Source organism: Lepidochelys kempii, chromosome 16, assembly GCF_965140285.1.
Source record: "Lepidochelys kempii isolate rLepKem1 chromosome 16, rLepKem1.hap1, whole genome shotgun sequence".
NCBI classification, from domain to species: domain Eukaryota; kingdom Metazoa; phylum Chordata; order Testudines; family Cheloniidae; genus Lepidochelys; species Lepidochelys kempii.
Genome location: NC_136395.1, coordinates 25,775,496 through 25,801,552, shown reverse-complemented (window position 1 = coordinate 25,801,552; position 26,057 = coordinate 25,775,496). Strand labels below are relative to the sequence as shown.

The following is a 26,057-nucleotide window of genomic DNA, read 5'->3' as shown; positions in this document are numbered from 1 at the left end:
GAGTACACATTATTTTAAGTTAATCTTTGTGTTATGAGCAGTGCTAAACTTAGTTGGCAACCTCTCTATGTTTTGTCATAGTAAGTGATTGGTTCAGCAACTGTTTTTGTAGTTTAAACGATTAGTGCGATGGTGCTGATTGAAGAGGAATGCCCTTGACCTAGTAGGATATCTATTGGGATTTAAGTACATGTGGTTTTGTTTAACTGTTTTGGGATATTCCTTTGTAGCTGTCAGATATTCAGTACAATCTTGTTGACAGTACAATCTTCCATTCACCGCTTACCACAGTGATAGCCTTTGTGTAAATATGCAATAATGCATGCCACTGTGATGCTGGATTCAGGGCATGAAACTATCATCCCAGCCATTGTATAAAGAAAGGACATAGTGTACCTTTAAGAAACTGAAAATCTCATTGCTTAGGCATCTTTTATCTATGGCTATAAATATATTTTAGATCAGTCAAATTCACTGACATGTTTTTGTGTACAAAATATTACAATCAAATATGTCAGCAAGGAAACGTTTCTCTCTTTTATTGTACTTAAGCATGAGGAACAGTTACCAAGATCAAAATCCAGTATCTGCATATTGAATCTGCATATCCTGTGTTTACTTCCACTGAGATGAACTTTTGTTTATCTCCGTGGAAGTAGACATGGTTGTCATAGGATAACTTTCAGGTTCTTCTTTAAAATCTTTAGTCTAGCTGGACCTAGTAAGCCTCTGATAAGAGTTGTATAGAAGGATAGTCTCTGGACCTTCCCTATGTACCCAGCTTTCAGTTGCACTCACACACCCATTCTGTAAGTACCTATGAAATCTTTGCCATTAGCCATTGAGGTTTTTCAGTAGTAGTGATAATGGTGTATTTTTGCATTTGTAATGTTAGCTGGGATAATCTTTAGTGCTTCATAAAGGGTTTAACTTGTGAACTTGATAAGTGCATTACCAAGCTGTGGCTTTTTTACATATAACTTTGGAAATGGTTTTGAAATTTTATAGTAAGGAAATACCAGACACATGGGAACATGAAAAAGCATTCTTTAATTCAAGACTTAAAGAAATAAAACAGCCAATTTTTGGATATGCAGATATTTTGACTAGAAAGCATTCATGTTTATTGTTTTAGAGGAAGAGATGAAATACACCCTAAATCAAGGGTTCTCAAACTTCATTGCACTGCAACACCCTTCTGACAGTAAAAATTACTACACAACCCCAGGAGGGAGGATTGAAGCCTGAGCCCACCCAAGCCCCATCGCCCCAGGCAGGGGTCCAAAGCCAAAACCCTAAGGCTTCAGCCCCAGGCAGGAAGCCTGTAACCTGAGCCTTGCTGCCCAGGGCTTCAGCTTTGGCCCCGGGCAATGGGGCTCGGGCTTCAGCCCCAGGATCCAGTAAGTCTAAGTCAGCTTTGGTGACTCCATTAAAATGGGGTCCCGACCCACTTTGAGGCCCTGACCCATAGTTTGAGAACCACTGCCCTAAATGCATGAAAAGTTATTTTTAAAATGGTCTATCATTGAAAAATGACTTTGGATTTAAAAAGAGATTCTGGATATGTTTTTATATGAAGTTTTTAGGAGAGATCTTTATTAATTTCAACCCAAAAAACTTTTTAGTAACTGCAGAAAGAAGCCTTTTCCTCTCTTGCCCAATAGTATTGGATCACATCAGCACTAGTGATTTTTGTCATTCAGTTAGCAGCAGCAGCTGCTTATGATAAGGATCTTGAGAATCACCTGTGTAGGATCAGGGCTACTGCACATCAAGGTTAGGAGATTGGCGGAAGAGTGGAAGATGCACAGGAGGGGGTAGTAGGCCACCTGCTGTGCCAGGATCAAAGGGTTGAAAGGTCAGAGGGTACATTTAGCTTAACCATATCTGCCTGTTGAATAGCTATTTCAGATTGTAAATCTAAGGGTGATTTCATTAAGTCCTTCTGGCTGCTGTTGGGGCATGAAATAATAAAATTTTATATCCGTTGCTTTTCCTGCTTCTGGTAGCCAGATTGACACATTGTTGTCTGCAGTATTGTGGTGTTCTTTGGTAAATAAACTGTAAACATTAATTGTCAGTGATGTAGACAAGTCATAAAGCAAACAGATCTTAGACTAATTCTTGTGAATGATATTTTGCATTCTAAGAAAGTACATAAAATGATGGTAGAAAAATGTATTATTTTTGTTTGGTAAACTTTTTGAACATTTGTTTTTTTAGTAAGAAAATATGTTTTCTGTCTCATATCTCCCACCGCAGTATTTGTAATATGCCCATCTCCTTTGTATCTGATCATGAAGAGCTACTGTAAAGTTAAACTTGTCTCAAACTGTAAATTGTTTTTAAAAAAGCTAAAAATCCTAAGACCAAGAGAGAGAGATGTTTCCACTGTTTTTTTTAAATCTAGTGACAATAGTTCATTTTATACAAATAGAATTTTTTATTTGAAATTCAAATGTAGTAGTAAGCACCTGAAAATGAAACAAACTACAAACACAAGCGTAACTGAGTACATTGTTCAAGTCATAGGAAAGGCAAAAAGTAAACAAAGAGCATAAACAGTGAAACATAAACTTGATTTACAAAAAGAAAAGGAGGACTTGTGGCACCTTAGAGACTAACCAATTTATTTGAGCATGAGCTTTCGTGAGCTACAGCTCACTTCATCGGAACTGTAGCTCACGAAAGCTCATGCTCAAATAAATTGGTTAGTCTCTAAGGTGCCACAAGTACTCCTTTTCTTTTTGGGAATACAGACTAACACGGCTGTTACTCTGAAACCTGTCATAAACTTGATTTAATATTTTCTTTCACATTTAATAACATAAGCTGTTAGTAATGATGAAGAAGTTTGTTTACATGTGATTAATTATTGCCCTTTTGCCTCACTCAGGCTCTCTTGCCTTTTTTATGCTTCTCTATTGAATTTAGTTTCTCAGTGTTTTTGCAGACTTTTACATAAAATAATTTAATGATTTCAAGTGTTCAGATGCTCATGAGCAGAACAAATCACACTAACTGCTGCTTATTTACTGGCCTGGTGTTTAAGGCCCCCTGGAGTTTGTTTCAGAAGTTAAGAGATTTTCACAGTAAAGGTGCCATTTCTGAAATTTAAAGTGCTCTTTTCACCAGGAGATAAGTTCACTCTGATTAAGTCAGTAATTCTTACTAAGCCATGTTTATGGAGGCCATAAACAATGGGTTCAGTGTGCTTGTTAAACTGGGTTTCCATACCTCTCCACTCTTTTAAAAAGTGGCATTTAAAATAAAAGGCAGGTGGAGATGTTAGTCTGTCTTGCCGTATTTTATTATGAATGAATGATGGCTACTGGGAATTAAGTGAAAAGAGGGGGGAACCTCTCCTTTTTATGAGCAGATGACCCATATCTTCACTGGAGTGTTTTGAATCAACACATGCTCAAAGTCTATAGGAAAATTAGACAAATGCAAACTAATGCACAAATTGTCTAATATACTATGACTGTGTGTGCTGCAGAGTTTATGCAGCTATTTCTAGTCATATTTTCCTCTTATTCTCTGTTTCTCTGTACTGTTTGTAAAATACTGATTTAATACATCTACTTCATTTTATTAAGCACGCAGTGCATTGTTTCCAATATTTTGTTTAGCTAGTTAGGCGGCTGTGGTAAATAGAATGTTATTCTTTGTGATTTACTGATGATGCATTTGGTATTAGGGGGTGGGGATGGAGAATCAATGAGACTATTAATAAATTGAAGCTAGCTGTACCTTTTGGAATTTGGTGCATTTAAGGTGAAAAGCGGATTTGCAAGTTGGGGGCTTTTATGAGAGCTCTCACATGAAAAGTGGCTTTGATTCCCAGACACACACTCTTGCCCCCTGGGCTGAAGGATGCCACCATTAGAAGAGAACTACTCACATAATTCTGCAGCAACCATGTATCTCAATCCAGAAGTGTCTTTAAGGTACCCACAGAGTTGTAACATATCTTCCTTTATTAAGACATTTGTTGTGAAAGGATGCTGCTTTACAGGGTGCTGGGAGGGTCCCAGAGCCCCGGCTCCAGCCCGTGTCTGCACGTCTACACTGCAGTTTTATAGCCCTACTGCCTGGGCCCTGTGAGCCCGAGTCAGCTGACATGGGCCAGTGATGGGTGTATGATTGCAATGTAGACATACCCATAGATTCTTCATCCAAGTTACAGAAACACCCACTGGCAAGTTCAAATTTGTATGTGTAGGTCACTGCTGCTGCTCCTGTGATAATCAAGAGGAGGTTTAATTCCTTCTGTCTTGTCCTTCTGGTGCTCAATTTTGAAAAGCTTCTGGCTTTGGTTAAGCACATTGCTAAAGATTTTTTGTTGGTGCTTTCAAGAGTCCTCTGAGTATAACTGAGATTTTTAATTTTCTGAAGCAGGAAGGAGCAAATCAGTTTGTCTGCTGCTTCCTGACTCCCAGGAGAAGCAAGACTCCCGGGTTACCTTAGAGTTTATCAGATGTAAGCCAACTGAGTGACCTTTTGGTTCCTGAGAGTGGGGAGGAAAGTATCTTGCTTTTCATGAAGGACTTGTGCTCCTTTTCTAAGGAAAGAATTACATGGAATAGTCTTCCCTTAAAATCAGACTTAATTAGTTTGTAGATCTGATGGCAAATATTTTAGCAAAACAACAACAACCTCCAAGTTGGGTTCTGTGCAGAAGATAGTGATCTATTTATAGTATGTGGCAATTGAATGGATTGTGTGAGTGTTTTAGCTATAATTTGGCATTGAGCACAGCAGGCAGTTAGCCTTAAATATACCATTTAAGGCCAGGAACTTCAGAAAGAGAAGCTTAATTTTAGGGTTCAAAGTGCAGACTTAGGCATCTAAGGGTATATCTACACTGCAAAAAAAACCCCCCAAAATGAAAAACCCACAACAGAACAAAAGATGAAGTCATATATCTGTAGCAGCAAGTCTCAGAACCTCGGTCAGGTGACTCAGGCTCACACCCCGGGACTAAATATAGTGGTGTAGACATTCCAGCTCAGGCTGGAGCCCACACTTTGAAAAGTGGAGAGGGGAGGGTCTCAGAGACTAAGGTCCACCGCAAGTGGGAACATCATTTGACCCAGGCTCTGAGATTCACTGCCGGGCAGGACGGTTTACAGTGTAGATGTACGCTAAATAAAGAGCTTTATTGATGGATGGATTGATTGATTGTAAGCACCTAACCACCACTCTTGAAGTTGATGGGCTCTTCTGGGTGCCTAGCACCTTTGAAAGCTGAGGCTGCTTATTTAGGTGCCTGCGGCTGCCTGTAATAACGTAACTTTAGGTTCCCATTTTTAAAAACGTTGATCTAAATTTTTCTTATGCTTTCTTTCATGTATTACTTTTTGCTGACACACATTTAGTTCCCTAGCCTCACTTTTTTAACATCCCTTTCCCCACAAAAAGTTTTTTAGAGACCTGTTCTTGCTACCTAGAGGGATTGTGCATAAATGACCTAATTAATTGGCTTTAGAGACTGCTCTATATGGTTGGAGGGTGTGAGATTAAAAGGGTTTTCTATAGCAGACTTTAAAAGCAGACAGTTTGTTTATTCGAGAAAGTGGCACTGTTCGGGGAAGATAATAGTTTACCATTTTATTGGAAAATTTCCTCTATTACCATACTTCATAGTTCCTTTTTTGTGTGTGTGTGAATTTGGTGTTAATGGTTCCAACTGTCAGGCATTGTCCTTGCAGGTCCTGGGCCTGTCTACCCCATGTCAAAATCCCTTCACCAATCTCTAACTACAAAACCACTGCTGTTCCAGACCTAGCTCTCTCATGCTTAGAAATTGGCTGTCACATGTACCAGTGTGGTTTGATGTCCTCCAGGATGATACTATCAGCCCTCCAGTGGGTAGTCTCTGGTATGGTGGTCTATCTACAGTATTTCGCCCCCTGTAACACCAGTATCTGAACTCTGACCATTTGAATATTGAGTATCAACCATCTCATTAGTTGCTTCTTGGTGTCTGTTAGTTTGAAACTGTGCAGTTGACTAGACACTGTCACCCTTTAACAAGCATGTTATTTTCTTTCCTTGCCACTTGGAGGGCAGAAGTTGCATGAAGTCCTGAGATAACAAGCCAATGAATTGCCAGACTCTGTCTCCTGGTATTAAAAAAACTTAAATGAATTCCTCCATCTATGTTTTGAACAGACAGTTCATTATGTATTCTCCTTTCTTGCTTCCTCTCGCCATCAATACTTTTTCTCACTCCATCTCTACCTTACAGGCCAGGTTTGTGATAGAATACATTCTTGACTCTGTCCAAGTTGCTAATGCATTTCAAGTGTCAGTCCATGTCTTCCTGATCTGGAAACATTTTGGATTCTGTGTTTTCTTTTCAGAAGATCCAGTATTGTTGGATGTGTGCTTCACAGGAACTCACATTTCTAGTTCCCTGTAGAAATGTAGTGTACGTGGATCAGATTTCATAGGAGGATGTTTCAAAAGAAATAACATTGTGGGTTGAGATTACTATTAATTTTTCTCATCCAGCTGTCTGAATACCTCATCAGAACATGCTCAGGACCATTACCGTGCTTCTTTGGCTGGTGGCAGCCTAGGTAGGTGGAGAGAGAAGATCAAACTCAGGATCTGGTGAATATATAGATAAATAAAATAAGATACTTGGATATTCCACTTAGTTTTTAAATTCACATATAAGTATCTGTAGATACAGTTCCCAGGTTGGATGGAAAAATTGATTAAGGGAATATTTAAATTCCATTATTGAAACCACCAGCAGTGCGGTTAATCTTGCTTAAGAGGGGAAATGAAATCTGGCATTCTTCTGCTTCTTGGGTACTTAAACAGCAAAAGCTACCAAGGGCTATTCTTTTCAAAAAGAGGCTGTGCTTTTCTTCTATTGTGCATCTGTGTACCATTGTAGGAAATGTAACCTTAAACACACAGCAATCAGTGCTTTCACTTGGGGATTGGGAACGGAGTCAAAAACCTCATTCCAGCTGACTGTTGAGAAGCGGTTGTGTGCATTGGGGCTTAGAACCTTTTTTGCCCAAGTGTACAAACAAAAAGATGAAAAGATTTTTCTTCCAGGAACAACGTTCCAAATCTGTATCATTTCCATCCCTTTGTAATGGTTCTCTCATGTGTTCGTTTCCAGAAGCCCTTCTGTTCCTCTGTCCAGAAGACTTACAATTTCTAATTGAGTTCTGTAGCCCATAAAGTTCTTCCTCTAACTCTCTAGCGAGGCCTTTGAAGTGAAAAACCCAGTAAAATTTCTGAAAGGTTCAAAGGGCAGTCTTAGACTTAAATTTCCTAATCAGTTATGAATTTTTTGCATGTTAGACATCCACTTTCTTAGCAAATAAGTTTAGCCAAATATATGTGGCCATGTAGTCTGTCTGGTTTTGCCTTACAAAGACTGGTTTAAGATTTGAGCATCAGTTTGCTGTGGAGTTTGCTGCTCTTACAGTATGTCTACACAGTTGATGTTAAAGCGCTGCCGTGACGTTAGGCTGTGTGGCGCTCTCCCAGTGCTGTAATAAAACAGTCTCTGTGAGGGGAAGAGCTCCCAGCACTGTAGCACTATGTACACGGCCACTTTACAGCGCTGAAGCTTGCATTGCTCAGGGGGGTGTTTTTTCACACCCCGAGCGAAGAAAGTTTCAGCGTTGTAAGTGGCAGTGTAGACAAGGCTTTATATACATCATATTATTTGGGTAGCAACCCAAAAGAAATAACATGAAGTGGGGCTTTTCTCAAAGCCTTGTGGGTGAGGAGACCTGTGTTAGAATCCTGGAATTATTTTGTAATTTTTTGTGGTGTCCTGGAAATCCTAGTATTAAGGAAGAAAAGAATTCTAGCTTCCCTCTCACGCAGTTTATCTTGAACACTGTCCATTTTGCTCAAGTGTAATCTCATTTGTGAATGAGGAAGCGTTGGAGGTGCTAAGGCAAAGCCAGAGATGGTAACGCAGATCCAAGGTTGGCCTTACTAGCACTTCAGCAACTGGAAAAGCCAACTTTGTTTGCTATTTAAACAAAATACTGAATTTTTTAAAAATTACGTATTTTGAGTCTTGATGTGGCTAGAAGTTTTGCTTTGAATCAGGCCTGAAAGGGGAAACAAGAAGTAAATGAATGTTAGAAAAGCTTGAAATACCTCCTTACTTGAATGATCTAGAAGGACATTATGATTCCTCCAGAAATCCCAGTACGCAGGAAGCTAAGAAACTTCCTTCTGCAGGTTAAGGATTTAATTTGAAGAAATGGAAAAACAAAAACAACAAATGTTAAACAATAAACACCACATACACACACACAAACACACAAGTGGTGAGGAATAGGAGGAAACCACTTGCTTCTTTTAAAGTGTTTGGGGAATAGTGTAGTTAGCAGAATGTTATGTTATGATTGATATTGTCTATGGATAAGATTTGACTTCCCTCCCCCTCCTTTTCTGACTTTGGCATTTTTTTAGAAAGTTAGAAATATGGCCCTGGAAGATGTGGTGATTCTTAATGTTGATACCAACACACTGGAAACCCCTTTTGATGACCTACAGAGCCTTCCCAATGATGTGGTACGTATAAATTGTTTGGATATTTTAGGCTACTGCATTACTAGAAATAGTAATCCTTTTTATCCGTTCAGTTTCTATCATGTGTCTGATGATGGTGCCAAAGCCCCCATGTGTTCTGGTAAGTGAACTGCTTACCCTGTCTTTATCTTTTTTGCCTGACAGAATTTAGTAATCTTTGAGGGATATGGAACCCAAAAGAACATCAGGAGGCTGAAACGTAGGTTACTTTTTGCGCAACCTCTGAATGACAGGGAGGCAAGTTGACACTTAAGCTGGGAATGCTGCAACTTCGATTAAAATACTGAGTTAATATGTCAGACTCCAAATCCTCTAAAAATTACAAAGTCTTGCAGGAAGAAAAGAAAGAACATGTATGACATATCTACTGTGAAACAAAATTAAAAAAAAAAACGAAATTCAAGCAGACTTTTTGGGGTGGAGCAGAGTGCTGTGGGAAGAGGGAATTTCAAGCCATCCTTACATTGTAAAAGAACAATAAAGGACTGACATTTATTTTTGGAGATACCTTAATGAATCTTTTCCCCTGGTTTCCTCCAACTGGATCTCTGAATTTTAATCAATGTCCTATATTGTTTTTAACATAATTTTGAAATCAGGTCACTCACTTGATAATCCATTACTAAGGGCTTGTCGCCACTTACCATGGATCGACACTGTGATGATCAATCCACCGGGGGTCGATTTAGCGGGTCTAGTGAAGACCCGGTAAATCAACTGCCGATCGCTCTCCCCTCGACTCTGATACTCTACTGGAATGAGAAGCATAAGGTAAGTTGATGGGAAAGTTTCTCCTGTCGACCCAGCATGGAGTAGACACCGCAATAATTCGACCTAAGGTACGTCGACTCCAGCTACGTTATTCACATATCTGGATTGCGTAACTTAGGTCGACTTAGCCCCGTAGCGTAGACCTGCCCTAAGACTGTTTTGTGAAAATAATTCTCAAACTATTATTCCTCCCTACAGGCCTCCTTTCTTGTATTGGTGCGATACTTTAATTCCATTTAAAATGTCTCAACTACTGAATGTTTGGTTCTTTAAATGTACTGAGCCAAAGATGTGCCCAATTTATGTTGTACTGTATTGATGCCACCTGATAGTAGAGTATCTTTATTAATGAAACTAAAAGAGGAGATGAGTGGCAAAGTGTGTAGAGCAAGTACACTAGAAGCTTTTTCTAGTCTGACTGGTGTCTTTTTGGGAGAAGACAGAAAAATCTGAGATTCTCTTACTAGCCACGCTCAAAATATTCAGTTGGCTATTAGGATCCATAATTTGTAAAGTGTGCTTCCTTTCACTTAACTTAATGACCTAAGTAAAATCCTGTCTTAGTGTGCAGTTGAATACGAAATTGATGTGCAGGGTAGTTCAGAATGTAATCTGGTTCTTTTGTGGTTCGGGAGAAGTAAACTCAAGTAAGGATTTCTCTATAGCTTTTCAGTATTATATATAACAAGTGAATATTCTGCCATGCTTCGCCTTGTCATTCACCTGTTTGAAGCATAATTGTTATTGCATGGTGACCAAAATGCAGGCTAGTGTTGCAGCTCATAGAAAAGTGGCAGTGTAACATTTTCAAGATTTTCTCCCATAGGCCCTGCTTGGAGCATTTTGAAAAATTTCAGACTGAAAAAGGAGTACCTTATATTTCACTCAAAGGATAGTCATGTGTCCTGTGATGTGAGTCTGTCCATTTAATAGAATATTAGGCATTCACATGGAGGGCTCTTGCCTTCGTTGCAGAGATGATTGGCATCACAGTGATGCTGAAATACCTTGCTTTGACCCAGTTTGTTGTGGAAAGGTGGATTCTCTTTGCTGAAAACGTTGAGTTTTCTGCTGCAATTTTCAGCAGGATGATCATAGACTGTGACTAATTTTTCACTAAAGGGAAGCCCTATTTCATTTTTGTAGTAGTCATTGAATGTGTGAGTGAATTTTCCTGGTTGATGATGAGGCTTGACTGTGAATCATTTAGCAGCAGGAACTAGAAAAGCAAACACCCTACCGCCATGTACCCTCGCTCCCAGCATTAGCCTATCACTTACTCAGTTAATCCTCACCAGTCCAGATCCTCAGATCAAAATAAAAATGTATAACTGTAGCTTGGCTGCTGTGGTGAAGGTCTGCTATCCAGATTGGATCTACAACTACCTACATGTCAAATATATAATTTGTCCACAACACTGAAACAACATGACTTCTGGCTGTGGGGCTTTGAGGCCTATAAAGAAGCAGTGTTTTGAGTCCTGACACACAGGAAGGTGAGCATCGTGTTGGTAGCTGTTTGTCTAGATAAGTCATATTCATGTAATTTTGATGTGCAGAATATCCATCTTTTTGATATCCTGCACTAATATGGCACAGCTGTTCCAATCGCAGAGCAATAAACAGAGATAGGAGGAATCTGGAGAACGTGTTCAAGCCTCCCAACACCATGCATCCATCCTTACTCATCACCAGCATATTTCAAGCATTCCTGGTAAGAATAACTCGACATGGAAGAAGTCATTTGTATTCACCCTGCATAGTTCAGTGCTAAGCCTGCCTGCTGTCTGCCAACTAGTTCTAAGAGAGGTGTTGGCCTTTGTGTTGTGGATGAGACCCCAGAATCTATTTCACACAGACCTCCAAACAGCCAAGAGACAGAATTGGCTGTATTCATGAAGCAAAATTTCAGGGGGAAAAAAGTTCAGAATTTTGCTAGCCTGAGTCACTTTAAAGTCACTAAATGAAAGGAAGTGGAAGCATAACTAAAAACATCTGTTCTCACCCCTAGGGGTTCCATGGCTGTAGCCTTGCAAATCATAGAATATCAGGGTTGGAAGGGACCTCAGGAGGTCATCTAGTCCAACCCCCTGCTCAAATCAGGACAAATCCCCAACTAAATCATCCCAGCCAGGGCTTTGTCAAGCCTGACCTTAAAAATATCTAAGGAAGGAGATTCCACCACCTCGCTAGGTAACGCATTCCAGTGTTTCACCACCCTCCTAGTGAAAAAGTTTTTCCTAATATCCAACCTAAACCTCCCCCACTGCAACTTGAGACCATTACTCCTTGTTCTGTCATCAGCTACCACTGAGAACAGTCTAGATCCATCCTCTTTGGAACCCCCTTTCAGGTAGTTGAAAGCAGCTATGAAATCCCCTCTCATTCTTCTCTTCCGTAGACTAAACAATCCCAGTTCCCTCAGCCTCTCCTCATAAGTCATGTGTTCCAGTCCCCTAATCATTTTTGTTGCCCTCCACTGGACTCTTTCCAATTTTTCCACTTCCTTCTTGTCGTGTGGGGCCCAAAACTGGACACAGTACTCCAGATGAGGCCTCACCAATGTCGAATAGAGGGGAACGATCGCGTCCCTCGATTTGCTGGCAATGCCCCTACCTATACATCCCAAAATGCCATTGGCCTTCTTGGCAACAAGGACACACTGTTGATTCATATCCAGCTTCTCGTCCACTGTAACCCCTAGGTCCTTTTTTGCAGAACTGCTGCTGAGCCATTCGGTCCCTAGTCCATAGCGGTGCCTGGGATTCTTCTGTCCTAAGTGCAGGACTCTGCACTTGTCCTTGTTGAACCTCATCAGATTTCTTTTGGCCCAATCCTCTAATTTGTCTAGGTCCCTCTGTATCCTATCCCTACTCTCCAGCGTATCTACCTCTCCTCCCAGTTTAGTGTAATCTGCAAACTTGCTGAGGGTGCAATCCACACCATCCTCCAGATCATTTATGGAGATATTGAACAAAACCGGCCTGAGGACCGACCCTTGGGGCACTCCACTTGATACTAGCTGCCAACTAGACATGGAGCCATTGATCACTACCCGTTGAGCCCGACAATCTAGCCAACTTTCTATCCACCTTATAGTCCATTCATCCAGCCCATACTTCTTTAACTTGCTGGCAAGAATACTGTGGGAGACCATGTCAAAAGCTTTGCTAAAGTCAAGGAACAACACATCCACTGCTTTCCCCTCATCCACAGAGCCAGTTATCTCGTCATAGAAGGCAATTAGATTCGTCAAGCATGACTTTCCCTTGGTGAATCCATGCTGACTGTTCCTGATCACTTTCCTGTCCTCTAAGTGCTTCAGAATTGATTCCTTGAGGACCTGCTCCATGGGGATTATCCTCAGCAAGAGTGGCATATATCAAACTTCTGGAATTGCCACATTCTAAATGATGCCCCTACCCCTGAAGTGTTTCCATTCCTCTGCTGGAATAAGTCACATGCATTGTTATAGCTTAATGCTAGTTAGTTTGGATGATCATTGTTTGCTGTAAGAACAATGATTTCCAGTTACCACAGCCTGCTGAGAGACTATCCATGTCCATTGGAAAGCGACTATTCCTTCAGGGCAGAAGGCAATCCAAGTATGTTTCCCATTCATTGCACTGGGTAATTCATGCATGCTCACTGCTTGCCACTGTGATATCCCTTCACTCTTCAGTAGTCTGCGATGTGACTCCGTTCATCGCTGTATATAGCCAGGTAGGCAGGAAGCAGTGAGTTATGTATGATTCTATGCTCCCTGGCTTTCGTCAGCATTTCAGTCTATTAAAGTTATTTCAGTGCCTCTTTTTGGTATTTAAATAGCTCTTCATTTTGACTTTATTCTTTGCATCCGAATCTGCCAGCTTGTCATCACTCATGCTAATATGCACAACTGTGGAAATGTCAAACTTGTAAATTTCATAGAATTATGTAAGAAATGTCTGGATACAGTGAATCCTGGGCCTCGTATGTATATATGATTTGTCAACAATCAAGTATTATATTAAATTTTATGGGACTTCATTAAAAGAGCTACTGCAGGAGCACTGTAGAACATCAGAAGAGACTTTACCAATAAACCCAAAACTTCAAGCTTTGGAATGTAATAAATTTTAAGAGACTTCCTTCCTTTCATTATTTACTTTTACTTCACGTTTATAACAGTAAAGAGTTGTGTTTTATTAGTTCAAAATTCTTGATTCAGTTTTCTGCAGGTCTATTTAAAAGCTACATTTTTTCTTAGAGGATGTTTGGAGCATTGCAGAGGAAGTGCTGCTAGCAAATTCAATTAACTGGTATGACACATAAATAACATACATGGTATTTTTTTTTCACAACTGCTATATAAACACAGCTGGGTTGAATATGTGTGGTAACAAAGACTTAACTTGAATCATTTTGCTTTGTGTAGTTAATGTCTGGAATCAGTGTTTCTGTCTTATTCCTCATTTGTATTCCTCCTTGTTTCATTATTTTAGTTATCTAGATAATTAATTGTTCTCCTCTAGGTCTTTTCCTTTCCTTTAAACTGTTTAATATTTGGCTTTCACCACTAGAGAGCAACTGTTTTTCTTTGCAAGAAGTGAATTTATGTCTGTTCTTTCATGCATCGTGTGTTTGGAACTGTAAGTGGATCAAGTTGTTCATCACAGCAGGGAGACTCTGAAGCTGATCTATTATACACACTTTCTTCGGGGGGGAGGGGGTGGTAGGAAGAAAGGAGGGGGAAATTCTGGCGAGTCTCTCTCTCCACTGGGCTCACTCCACATGGATGCATTTGTGATCTATTGGGGGCTATGCCAGTCTATGTTAGCTGAGGGACTAAAAATATCGCTAACAGTTCCACAGTCATGAATGGCTGTTAAGTCAAACCATGCTTTCAATACTGCAAGGTAATGTGAGCACTGAGCACTTCATTAACTCTTGAATATACGCAAAATATACTTTGGTGAATTAAATCCATTTGCATTCTGTAGAGCTGAGTAACATTTACTTTGGTGTATTCACTGGCAGGCTACTCATGCAATAGGAAATTTTAATAGTCTACTTGTTTTTCTGAACAACTCTTTTTGCTACATTGAAAAAAGAATCCCTTAAGTCCTATGATTTTGCTGGAGACTTTTTCTGAGAGTCATACTTGGGTATGACATTGCTGCCGAAACTGTGGTCTTTCCATAGTTCAGAGTGAGTTATTTGTTACCATTTCAGAGTGAAAATGGGCTGTTGTGAAATGTCTCTCCAGTGAATGTGCATGTTACAGAGGTTGGATAACCTTGCGATAGTTCCAGTAGAATCAGATTAAACACCTAACACAGAATGTCAGTGCTTTGCTCTGGCTTGACTCAGCAGTACCTTCTAGCTATCAGACTTCCTGAATTGCCTAGGTCAGCTCCTTTGAAAATCAAGGTGCAAACATCTGCATTAGTAGGTAAATGTTTGAAATGCTAAAGTCTGTCCCTGCTCAACTTTGTGTTTGTGATATTGTGGCCTGTTGCTGATGATATGAGAGTGACAAAGAGCACTTAGAATAGCAATATGCCTTTTAAAATTGCCAATATTAAGAAAGGAGGTTTATTAAGAACTGTGATGATCTTCCAGTTGCATTTGCTGCTGGCATGTTTCCTACATACCTTTCTATGAGTTACAGCAATGGCTGAAGGAGTCAGTTTTTCTGCTTTTATATACTTTGTACAGCCCCTATCAATTTATTTTTAAGTATTTCAAATGATAAGAGTGTCTCATTGGAGTCTTAGTTGTAGACATTAGAGCTTCATATGATAAGGTATAATTACTTTAGTGCAAGAAATAAAAATATTAAGTTTAATCTTTCATTCTGCAATGTTTATTAGATTAAGGCCATTGATTTGAGGTGCCTTGTATATTGCACCAAGGAGATCTTATTCGTGATATGTATTTATGAGTACTTGCAATTGGCTTCTGATTATTTTTGGCTGTCTGTAAATTATTTTTTGCATTGTATTTATATCCCATTCATTAGCAAACTTTCACAATTAGATGCTCTTACACTTTACTGTTTGTTTCTCTACTTTGTGGGAACTGAAACATGTTTTTTGAGCTATCATAGCAATACTAACTTCTGTTTCTCAATTGCAAATCCATTTTTGAAAGGTAACTTCCATTTATATTTTCTTTTTTTCTGTTTGCTAGAGAATGTTTCTTTATTCATGTTGACAGCTGAAAAGCCTTGGACCTAATTAAAAGAATTTCCACTAGCACCTTTACTGAACCATTTCATTATGCTGCATTGCACAGATTGCATTTTGAAACATGGTGATAGTTTCAATCTGACCTTTAAACCTGAACTGCCAGAAGTATAAAAATCTTCTTTAAAAACACTCCCAGGGTAGGCTGTATGTATATATGTAGGTTGTTTGGTTAGAAATAATCTTTGTATTGAGCGGTCACCATCTTATTACAAAAAATGAAAAAGCATTACCATCTCTTTAGGCAGAATACCAATAGTTCAGTTTATGCAGTCTACTTTGTTTTATGTATTAATTTATTCTAGAGTAAACAAAGGAGCAGCTTTACTTTTGTTCACTCATCAGTCTCTCTAAATACATTATTTTTAATGCTTTGTTATTTAAGCTACATTATTTTATATTAAAAAGTGGTTATTGAGGTAGACTAGATTGAAATGAGTGTGAATCCATAAAATAAGCACACTGTAGTACCATGTTAAATTTAATTTTAAAGGAGGCTTAAAACTCTCCTCTTATACATACCACACAGGAATGAGTTTAATTTTTTAATGCAGTTTTTTATCAGTAAATAGTTAACACAGTCTATCTGAGGATCTAAGTGATTTAGAAATGCTAATTTATTAAGCCTCACAACACCTCAGTGAGGTATGTCATTATTCTACTTCTTTCATAAATGAGGAACCTAAGATGCAGAGAGGTTATAACTTGCTTTAGGCCACATTACAAGACTGTCAGAGAGCCAGGAATAGAATCTAGATCTTTTGACTGCCATTCCTGTACTTTAGCATCAAGTGCATCTTTCCCCAAGTTTACACTAATAAAAAAACACACTAACAATTTTTCTGGGTTGATTATGAGATATCTTCAAGATGTAGCTGCAGTGCAATCTTTTAAGAGAGACATAAATTAAAATAACCTATTTTTATGCTAACATAGAAAGCAAAAGCCAAGAAAATAAAAGTTACAGCGATTACCTGGCCTTTCAAACATGGGTGAGTTACAGATGAAAATAAGAATTATGCTTATTTGTATCCTGTTCAAACTTGAAAATCTGATGGAGCTGTTGTTACATTTGGCCTATTGAGAGCCAGCTCTTTCGGGGACATTATGGTTTCAATTAAACGAAATGAGCCATAGATTATGGACATGATAGACCCACTAAAACTGTTATGGTCTATCATGTTAGTATGTGCTTAAAGGCTCATTAATGCATGGATCGTTGACATAAACTATAGCATTTGGATTTATAAGCATTGCTGGACACTTCCTTAATTTTCCATCTTATAGTTTGTAATAGCAATATTAGTCCTCTTATGACAGAATCACTGTAGTGCTTCAAAAAAAGTTAAAAATAAATATACAGAAATCTCTTTGTAATTGTATCTGGAACAAAAGTTTGACACAAGCAAGTTAAACGTATTAGTATGGGTTACATTTCCTGCAATCCATATTGTAGCATGTACCAGCGAAAAAGACATTACCTTTTTAGATTTTGAGAAACATAAAGAAAAATTAGAAAGAAGGTGAATGTTTAACTAGGACAGCAGAATTGCAAATGCTTAAATTAGACAGCAGAATTGCAAGTTTCAAGAAAAACTGTTCAGCGAGGCCAAGCCCCCACTCATTAAGTAGACCATAAACAGGATTACACAGAGACAATGCATATATTGTATTTCTAGTGCTCTTAAAAATCCTCAGACTTCCTTATGGTTCCTGGTTTTTTCTAGCCCAAAGCTTGTCTTCTGAGCAGCAATGCACACTGGTAGCAAAAGAATTAAGACAGACATCCTTTGGTAGAGTTTCAGAGACATGGAGGAGGTTGGGACACAGATCTATGATCCCTGGAAAGAAACATGGAGATCTTCAAGATAAATTGGAAAATCATAACTATCAGTTCATACCATGCGAGCTGACGGGCTATTTCAGAAAGTATGGCCAGTCATACCTAATCCAGCAGGCAGGAGAATCTCAACACTAAAAATAACCTGGAGAGGAATTAGTTCGTGGGTGAGATTCCATTAGTGATCGTTGCACGGAATGCAGCCAACAATATTGTCCCAATAAGTATCTCAAGATGGCACCTAAAGCTGAAACAAAAGAAGGCTTTAATGTTTAGGCTTACATGATATAGCTATTTCTATTATATTTATCAGTATGAATTGCTTGCAACCGTTCATTTTCTTCTGTAAATCAAGAGGACTGTTGGTTTCCTACACCTATTTGACCTCTGAAATCTACCCCCATCCCATCGGTGAGACATCTTTCTGTCTTAAGCTGTGGCATTCTATGTCATGTAAAGCAAAGGAAGCAGTAGCTGAGTCTCTTTCAGGAGTATGTGGTATTAGTACTCCTTCCTACATCTTCTGTCTTTTCACCAATTTCACTTCCGTGACATCTGTTTCAAAGGGCTTGTCTTCACTACAGCTACTGGTCGATTTCAGCTACACAATTTGAGTTACATAAGTAGCGTATCTCAAGTTGACATAGCTTAGATCTACTTATTGCGGGGTCCACGCTACTCTATGTCGACAGGAGATGTGTTGCCACTGACATTGCTTTCGCCTATCGTTGAAGCAGAGTACAGAAATCGATGGGAGAGCGCTCTACCATCTATTGAGCGTGTCTCCACTAGACCTGCTAAATCAAGCCGCTGCATCATTTGCAGCAGTGCCAATTTAGCTCTGTGGTGAAGACAAGCGCAAAGAGTGAACTTATCCTGTCCCAGCGTCTTCAACACCAAAAATTGCTGCTGATGAAACTATTTGTTAATGATTTGGCTACAGTCATTGCAGCTCAGACACAGCAAGTTAAACATTAATGTGTGAAGAGGTTTTTTTAAACTTATTTCTCTGCTTGTGTTTGAAAAGCAAAAATGCTGTCAGTAACAATAGTATGTAGATATTCAACCTTACTTCAGAAGTTATTGAGCTGCAAGCACTAAAAAGGAAAGACAGCAAACTAAGTCACATCCTATTTATATATGAGAAAATTTTAAGTACAGAAAATGGCAATGGGTAATCCTTCAAAACTGCAGCCCTTGGAGTATGGAGAGAAGACCAAAGAAAATTCAGGTAACCTGAATGCTTCGATAGTTTTTAAATTTGTCTGTGTAAGAGAATATACAGTTGATATTTGCTTAGTTACTATCAGTGAGCATTTCTTTGTGTAAATGGTAATGAGACCATTAGGACTATGTTCACCTGAAGTGCAGCTCTGTGAATCTAAGGTAATTAAACACCTCCAGTATGAAAGAGAAAGGGTAGTGAAGGTTAAGTGAGGAATAATCTGACGCACAGGTGGTGTAGAGCCTTTGAGAAGCAGGAAGAAAAGAGCCTCAGTTGATATCGACCATTTCAAAGGATGGAAATGTCACCATTGTCATTGGGAGATGCTTTTGTCATTTTTATAAGGTTTTTTTTTTACTTGAATAAAAACATTTCATTTAGAATTTCAGTTCAAGCTTTTAAAATACATTAAGGGATATGAGTGTGGTGACTCAGTCTGGATATCCTCAAAAATCTTTTATTTCATATTTGTACTATGTAATCAGGATTGGGAACCTATTGTGATAGGCGTTCTACATGCATGCAGAATTTATTCTTTACATATTTTAGCTTTTTTTAGAATAAACTTATATAAAGCTACATATCTATCCCAAAACGTTTATAAACCACTTATAAAATATTTGTCATTTCTTTTATATGGCAGGCATTAATATTAAACTTTATTCAGTACCATTCATAAAGAACAAAAAGAAAAAAATCTTTAATAATCTGATACTTCAGCTCCAGAGAGAAAACACAGATCTTTGGGCCTGCTTATGATTTCTTGTTCCTGCACTAATTAACTAATGACCTTCTTGTCAAATGTTTTTCTATACTTGTTTTTATAGAATTACTCTAGGCAGGCAAAGGGACCATGTTGACAATTCTATATTGAATAAAAAGAGCATCTAAACTACAATATGTACTGTAATCCGGTCTGGCCAAAATAACAGGGATGATGTATCTTGTATAATGCCTCATCAAACGTTGTACATGACTTTTACAAATCCTTAATTCTTTCTCATCTCACGATATCATGCTCCCTTAATCTGACTTGAATTGTAACTAAATATCACCTGTGCATATTTGCCTCATACAGCAGCATTTTATCTTTCTTATGGTTGAAATGGTAGAGTAAAAAGTAGAGTTGGTCAGAAATTTTCCCAGTGAAACAATTTCATCGAAAAATGCCAATTTATGGAACCCCCAAAACACTTCAGGTTCTACAGATTTTTATCAAATCGCTATCAGAGTTCCAATAGAACCTTGTCTGGTTCCCTGCCAGCTCTGCTGGCAGGCTGCTGGGGAGCCTTCCAGGCTTCCAAGATCCATGGCTCCTGCGCAGGTCCACCATGTAGGCTTCCTGCCCTTGTAGGCTCCCTGCCACCAGAGCTGGGTGTGTGGAAGCCCTGGCTCAAACTATGGCTCTCAAGGTCTAGATTCCTGGCATCATAGTAGGGAGCCTGGAAGCAAAGTGACCCCTAATTCAAGCCAGAATTCTCAGGGCTTCCAGACTCCCTACTACTTAGCTAGACTCCCAGGCCATTTGGCTCCTTGGACCACCTGACTCTTGGGACATCTGGAGTTGGGCAGCCTGGGGAGTCAGCTGATCCAGGAATTTGGAAGTCATGAGGTTCCCAGTGCTGGAGCAGTCACCGTGGCCAGGCTTCCCTAGAGTTGGTAGACCTGGGGATCCCTAGCAACTTCTTATCTGAATCATGTCGGTTTCACAGCTGCCCACTATTAAACAGCAGCAGTGAAATTTAAATACATCATGTCAGTTTCACTTAGCAGCTCCTAGTGATCCAGAGAGCTTTTGCTTTTTTTTAACAAACTCTCTGATTTCCCGCAAACTGGAAATGATGAATTTCAGCCAGGTCTAATTGAAATGCATGTTCTTTTGTGGCAATGACATGCTTACACCCTGAAGAAGACTAGCTCCTAGAGCATGTGGTCCAGTTAGTATGGTGGACTTGGACTTTCAGAAAGCTTTGACAAAGTCGCTTATCAAAGGCTCTTAAGCAAACTAAGCCGCTATGGGATAAGAGGGAAGATCTTGTCATGAATCAGTAACTGGTTAAAAGATAGGAAATAAAGTGTAGGGTCAGTTTTCACAACGGAGAAAGGAAAATAGCGGGGTCCCCCCAAGGATCTGTACTAGGATGAGTGCTATTCAACATATTCATAAATGATCTGGAAAAAGGGGTGAGCAGAGAGGTGTCAAAGTTTGCAGATGATACAAAATTACACAAGATAGTTCAGTCCAAAGCTGACTGCAAAGAATTACAAAGGGATCTCACTAGACTGAGCGACAAAATGGCAGATGAAATTCAGTGTTGAAAAGTGCAAAGTAGTGCACATGGGAAAAAATAATCCCAGGTAGACATACAGAATGTTGAGGTCTAAATTAGCTGCTACCACTCAAGAAAGAAATCTTGGAGTCATCATAGATAGTTCTCTGAAAACATCTGCTCAATTTTCAGCAGCAGTCAAAAAGGCTTACCGAATATTAGGAACCATTAGGAAAGGGATAGATGATAAACCAGAATATATCATAATGCTACTATATAAATCCATGGCATGCCCACACCTTGAAAACTGCATGCACTTCTGGTCATCTCATCTTGAAAAAGATATATTAGAATTTGAAAAGGTGCAGAGAAGGGCAACCAAAATGATGAGGGGCATGGAACATCTTCCACATGAAGAGAGATTAAAAAGACTGGGAATGTTCAACTTAGAAAAGAGATTACTAATGGGTGATATGCTAGAGTTCTTTAAAATCAAGAATGATATGGAGAAAGTGAACAGGGAAGTGTTTATCCCTTCCCAGAATACAAGACCTAGGGTCACCCAATAACATTAACAGTCAGCGGTTTTAAACCGAACAAAAAAGAAGTATTTCTTCACACAATGCACATTCAACCTTTGGAACATGTTGCCATGAGATGTTTTGAAGGCCAAAAGTACAAGTGGGTTCAAAAAAGAATGAGACAAATTCATGGAGAATAGGTCCATTAATGGCTATTAGCCAAGGTGCATAGGGATGCAACTCAATGCTCAAGGTGTCCCTAAACCTGCAGCTGCCAGAGGCAGGGACTGGGTGACAGGATGGATCATTTGATAAGTTTTCCTATTCTTTTGATTCCCTCTGAAACATCTGTTGCTGGCTGCAGTCAGAGACAGGATACTGGTCTCAATGACTGTTCTTATATGCTGAAAGTAAGGGAATGAAGTTCATTGGTGGGTCCTGAGGGGGAATATGTGCAACTATACAGACTGGACAAAAGGACACCAAAATCCTTATAGCTTTAAACATTTAACAATAAGTAAGGCAGGCTTTAAAAAACATGTCCTTATCTTTCTGCAGCCCTGCCTGCAGGCTTCCAAGCAGAATGTGATCATCTGCTAGTGGGCCAAAACAAGTAGCTGAAAATGCAATTTTCCTAGAACTGAAAACTCCAGGTTTGTACTCTGTGTCATTCTTTCTCACACGTGCAGCAGATGCTGGGACACTTGGTGAAACTTCTTTGGCTAGTTCCCAGTTCAGTAAGTTGTTTGTTTATGCTATGAGGATGATCTAGGACTGTTGTGTACTTACAGGTTTCTGCACTCAAGAACAGATTAAAGAAAGTCTCCACAACTACTGGGGATGGTGTGGCAAGAGCATTCCTAAAAGCGCAGGCCTCTTTCTTTGGGAGCTACAGAAATGCACTGAAAATTGAACCCGTAAGTAGGACATCAATATGTTAATATAAATGCAGATGTATAGCGGTGATGGAAATTGCCCGTAAGATGTTTGTATGCATAAGGAATGGGGTGGTGAATAATACCAAGAATATTATAAGAGCTGTCAAGTGATTAAAAAAATTAATTGCGATTAATCACACAATCGCACTGTTAAACAATAATAGAATACCATTTATTTAAATATTTTTGGATGTTTTCTACATTTTCAAATATATTGATTTAAATTACAACACAATACAAAGTGTTCAGTGTTCACTTTATATTTATTTTTGATTACAAATATTTGCATTGTAAAAAAAAAAAATAGTATTTTTCAATTCACCTAATACAAGTACTGTAGTGCAATCTCTTTATTGTGAAAGTTGAATTTACTAACTTAGAATTATGTACCAAAAAAATGCATTCAAAAACAAAACAATGTAAAACTTTAGCACCTACAAGTCCACTCAGTCCCATTTCTTGTTTAGCCAGTCGCTCAGACAAACAAGTTTGTTTCCATTTGCAGGAGATAATGCTGCCCTCTTCTTGTTTACAATATCACCTGAAAATGAGAACAGGCATTCGCATGGCACTGTTGTAGCTGGCGTTGCAAGGTATTTACATGCCAGATGCACTAAAGATTCATATGTCCCTTCATGCTTCAACCACCATTCCAGAGGACATGCATCCATGCTGATGAGGGGTTCTGCTCAATAACGATCCAAAGCAGTGTGGACCAACACATGTTCATTTTCATCATCTGAGTCAGATGCTTCCTGCAGAAGGTTGATTTTCTTTTTTGATGGTTCAGGTTCTGTAGTTTCTGCAAAAGTGTGTTACTCTTTTAAGACTTTTAAAAGCATGTTCCACATCTTGTTCCTCTCAGATTTTGGAAGGCACTTCAGATTCTTAAACTTTAGGTCGAGTTCTGTAGCTATATTTAGACATCTCACATTGGTACCTTCATTGCGTTTTGTCAAATCTGCAGTGAAAGTGTTCTTAAAATGAACAACATGTGCTGGGTCATCATTCAAGATTGCTATAACACGAAATGTATGGCAGAATGCGGGTAAAACAGATCAGGAGACATACAGTTCTCCCCCAAGGAGTTTGGTAACTAAGTAATTAATGTGTTTGGTTTTTTTAACAAGCATCATCAGCATGGAAGCATGTCTTCTGAAATGGTGGCCGAAGCATGAAGGGGCATACGAATGTTTAGCATATCTGGCTTGGAAATACCTTGCAATGTTGGCTACGAAAGTGCCATGCGAATGCCTGTTCTCTCTTTCAGGTGACATTGTAAATAACAAGTGGGCAGCATTATCTCCTGTGAATGTAAACAAACTTGTTTGTCTCAGCAATTGGCCGAACAAGAAGTAGGACTGAGTGGACTTGTAGGAGCTAAAGTTTTACATTGTTTTCTTTTTAAGTTCAGTTATGTAACAAAAAAATCTACATTTGTAAATTGCACTTTCATGTTAAAGAGATTGCACTACAGTACTTGTATGAGGTGAATTGAAAAATACTATTTCTTTTGTTTATCATTTTTACAGTGCAAATATTTGTAATAAAAAATAATATATAGTGAACACTGTACACTTAGTATTCTGTGTTGTAATTGAAATCAATATATTTTAAAATGTAGAAAAACATCCAAAAATATTTAATAAATTTCAATTGTTATTCTACTGTGTAGAAGAGTGCGATTAAAACTGTGATTAATCATGGTTCATTTTTTTAATCACAATTAATTTTTTTTAGTTAATCACGTGAGTTAACTCCAATTAATTGACAGCCCTAATTATAAGGCTTTTATGTAAATCAGTAATGCAGACTCAGCTGGAATGCTGCATGCGGTATTGGTCACTGAATCTCAGAAAGGATGTTGTGGAAATAGAAGAAGAAGAGATAAAGGGCCTGGAAGAGAGATAAAGGGCCTGGAAGAACCCTTTATAAACCCTGTATAAAGAGAACTTGAAAAGAATTAGGTTTATTTACTTTAGAAAGGAGATGATTAAGAGGGGACATGATAGAAGTATGTAAAATAATAAATGGTGTGGAAAAGGTAGATTAGGAACTTCTGTTCACCCTGTCTCATAACAAAAAAATAAGGGGATATTCACTGAAATTTAAAAGGTGGAAAATTTAAAACAAATAAAAAGAAATACTTTTTCACACCACATATACTTGCACTGTGGAACTCATTGCCACAGTAAGGCATTGAGACCAAGAATGTAGCAAAATTCAAAAGGAGATTGGATATTTATATGGATAGCGACAATAGCCAGAGTTGTTATACTTAATGACAAAAAAGTTTTGAAGGGATATTAATCCTACTTCAGGGATTAAGCCAATCTCTATCTATTATAGACCAGGAGGAGACCTATGTGGGAGCAGTGGGGTTCTTGTACTGTCTTCTGAAGCATTTGGCACAGACCACAGTCAGAGACACTTTACTGGACTAGATTGGCCTCAGATCTGATCCAGTCTGGCAGTACCTCTATTCCCGTGTAAGGGTTTTATGAAGCTCTTGTCATGGTGATTGGCCTCCCCTGAAGACAGAATATGAATGTAGTCCTATTGGCCCATGACAGATAGGGACTGTGTAGATGATATTATGAACAAGTTAGCGATAATGCACAGGGTTTGAGCCAGAAGGTACACAGAGGATGGAAGGGGCTAATAGCTTAATGATCCATAGAATATCTCTAACAGTCTTAGTGAGAGTGCAATTCCCTTCCTCAAAACAGAGTAGACTACCACACAGGTAAATTAAAGCAAAATGTGGGGGATATTTTTTACCTGATGTTCAGGCACTCATTAAGGCCACTGCAGTTTAGACTAATGGGAGGTGCACAAGAAAATCCCCGCTGAGTGGAGAATGTACCTTTTGCCTTAATGCTTTCATCCATGATTGTGTTTCCTTGAGCATTCAAGGATCAGAATGGAGAATTGGTGGCTGCGGTGAGGAGCAGGAATAATATAGCGAGAGGCGGAGTTGAAGTAATGGGGGATGGATGGGTTAGTGATGACTCAAGAAAGGGTGCTGTCTTCTGCATTCTGTCTCTGGGGATGAATATAGAATTCTGGTATGCAGGCATGTAAACACATTTCACACACACTGTTTGTTAGAACAAAAGACAGAATTTGGGATCAGATATAGTTTTTTTATTTCCTTATATTTTCCCTGTTCAGAAACCCATTACAGCCCCTTCATTTCTGCACTTAATATTTTGCATACTATGAATTATTTGTGGATTTTCATAAAGCTGGAGGGAAGGAAGTAGCTTGATCAGATTTTTAAATAGTCTGTCCAACATCCTCAATGAATGAGCATCATTCCACTCAGACATATTCACTGTTAAAAAATAACGCTATTGAACAGAGCTGACCTGAGTCTGTTTCTCCTATTCTGATAGCAAGGATATTTGTATGGTATGTGTATAAATATAAATGCATTTGATCTATCTGTGTAGGGCTCATAAAAGTATCAAGTGTGAATGGTATGCTTTTTAAAGTACCAAATATTAACTAACAGGAGCTACTTTAATTCCCATCCATATAATTAACAAAAGTGAAAGCAGCAAGGCAGCCTGGCTGTAAGCCTCCTTTATCCATGTCAAGCAGACACCGACTTCCCCTCATTCGTTTAGGCCTTTCTTGCTCTCTGACACTCCTCCCACTAGTTGCCAGGCAA

At 38.8% G+C, this 26,057-nt stretch overlaps 1 protein-coding gene across 6 annotated transcripts in view; it reads left to right on the top strand.

Moving 5' to 3' along the window:
* DENND1A (DENN domain containing 1A) overlaps positions 1-26,057 on the top strand; it is a 377,679-nt gene that overhangs the window by 235,487 nt on the left and 116,135 nt on the right. For all 6 annotated transcript variants that reach the window (XM_073313958.2, XM_073313955.2, XM_073313954.2 and 3 more), the window contains 2 exons: positions 8,467-8,568; positions 22,235-22,360. In XM_073313958.2, the coding sequence (XP_073170059.1) occupies positions 8,467-8,568; positions 22,235-22,360 (228 nt within the window). The remainder of the gene's footprint in view (positions 1-8,466; positions 8,569-22,234; positions 22,361-26,057) is intronic.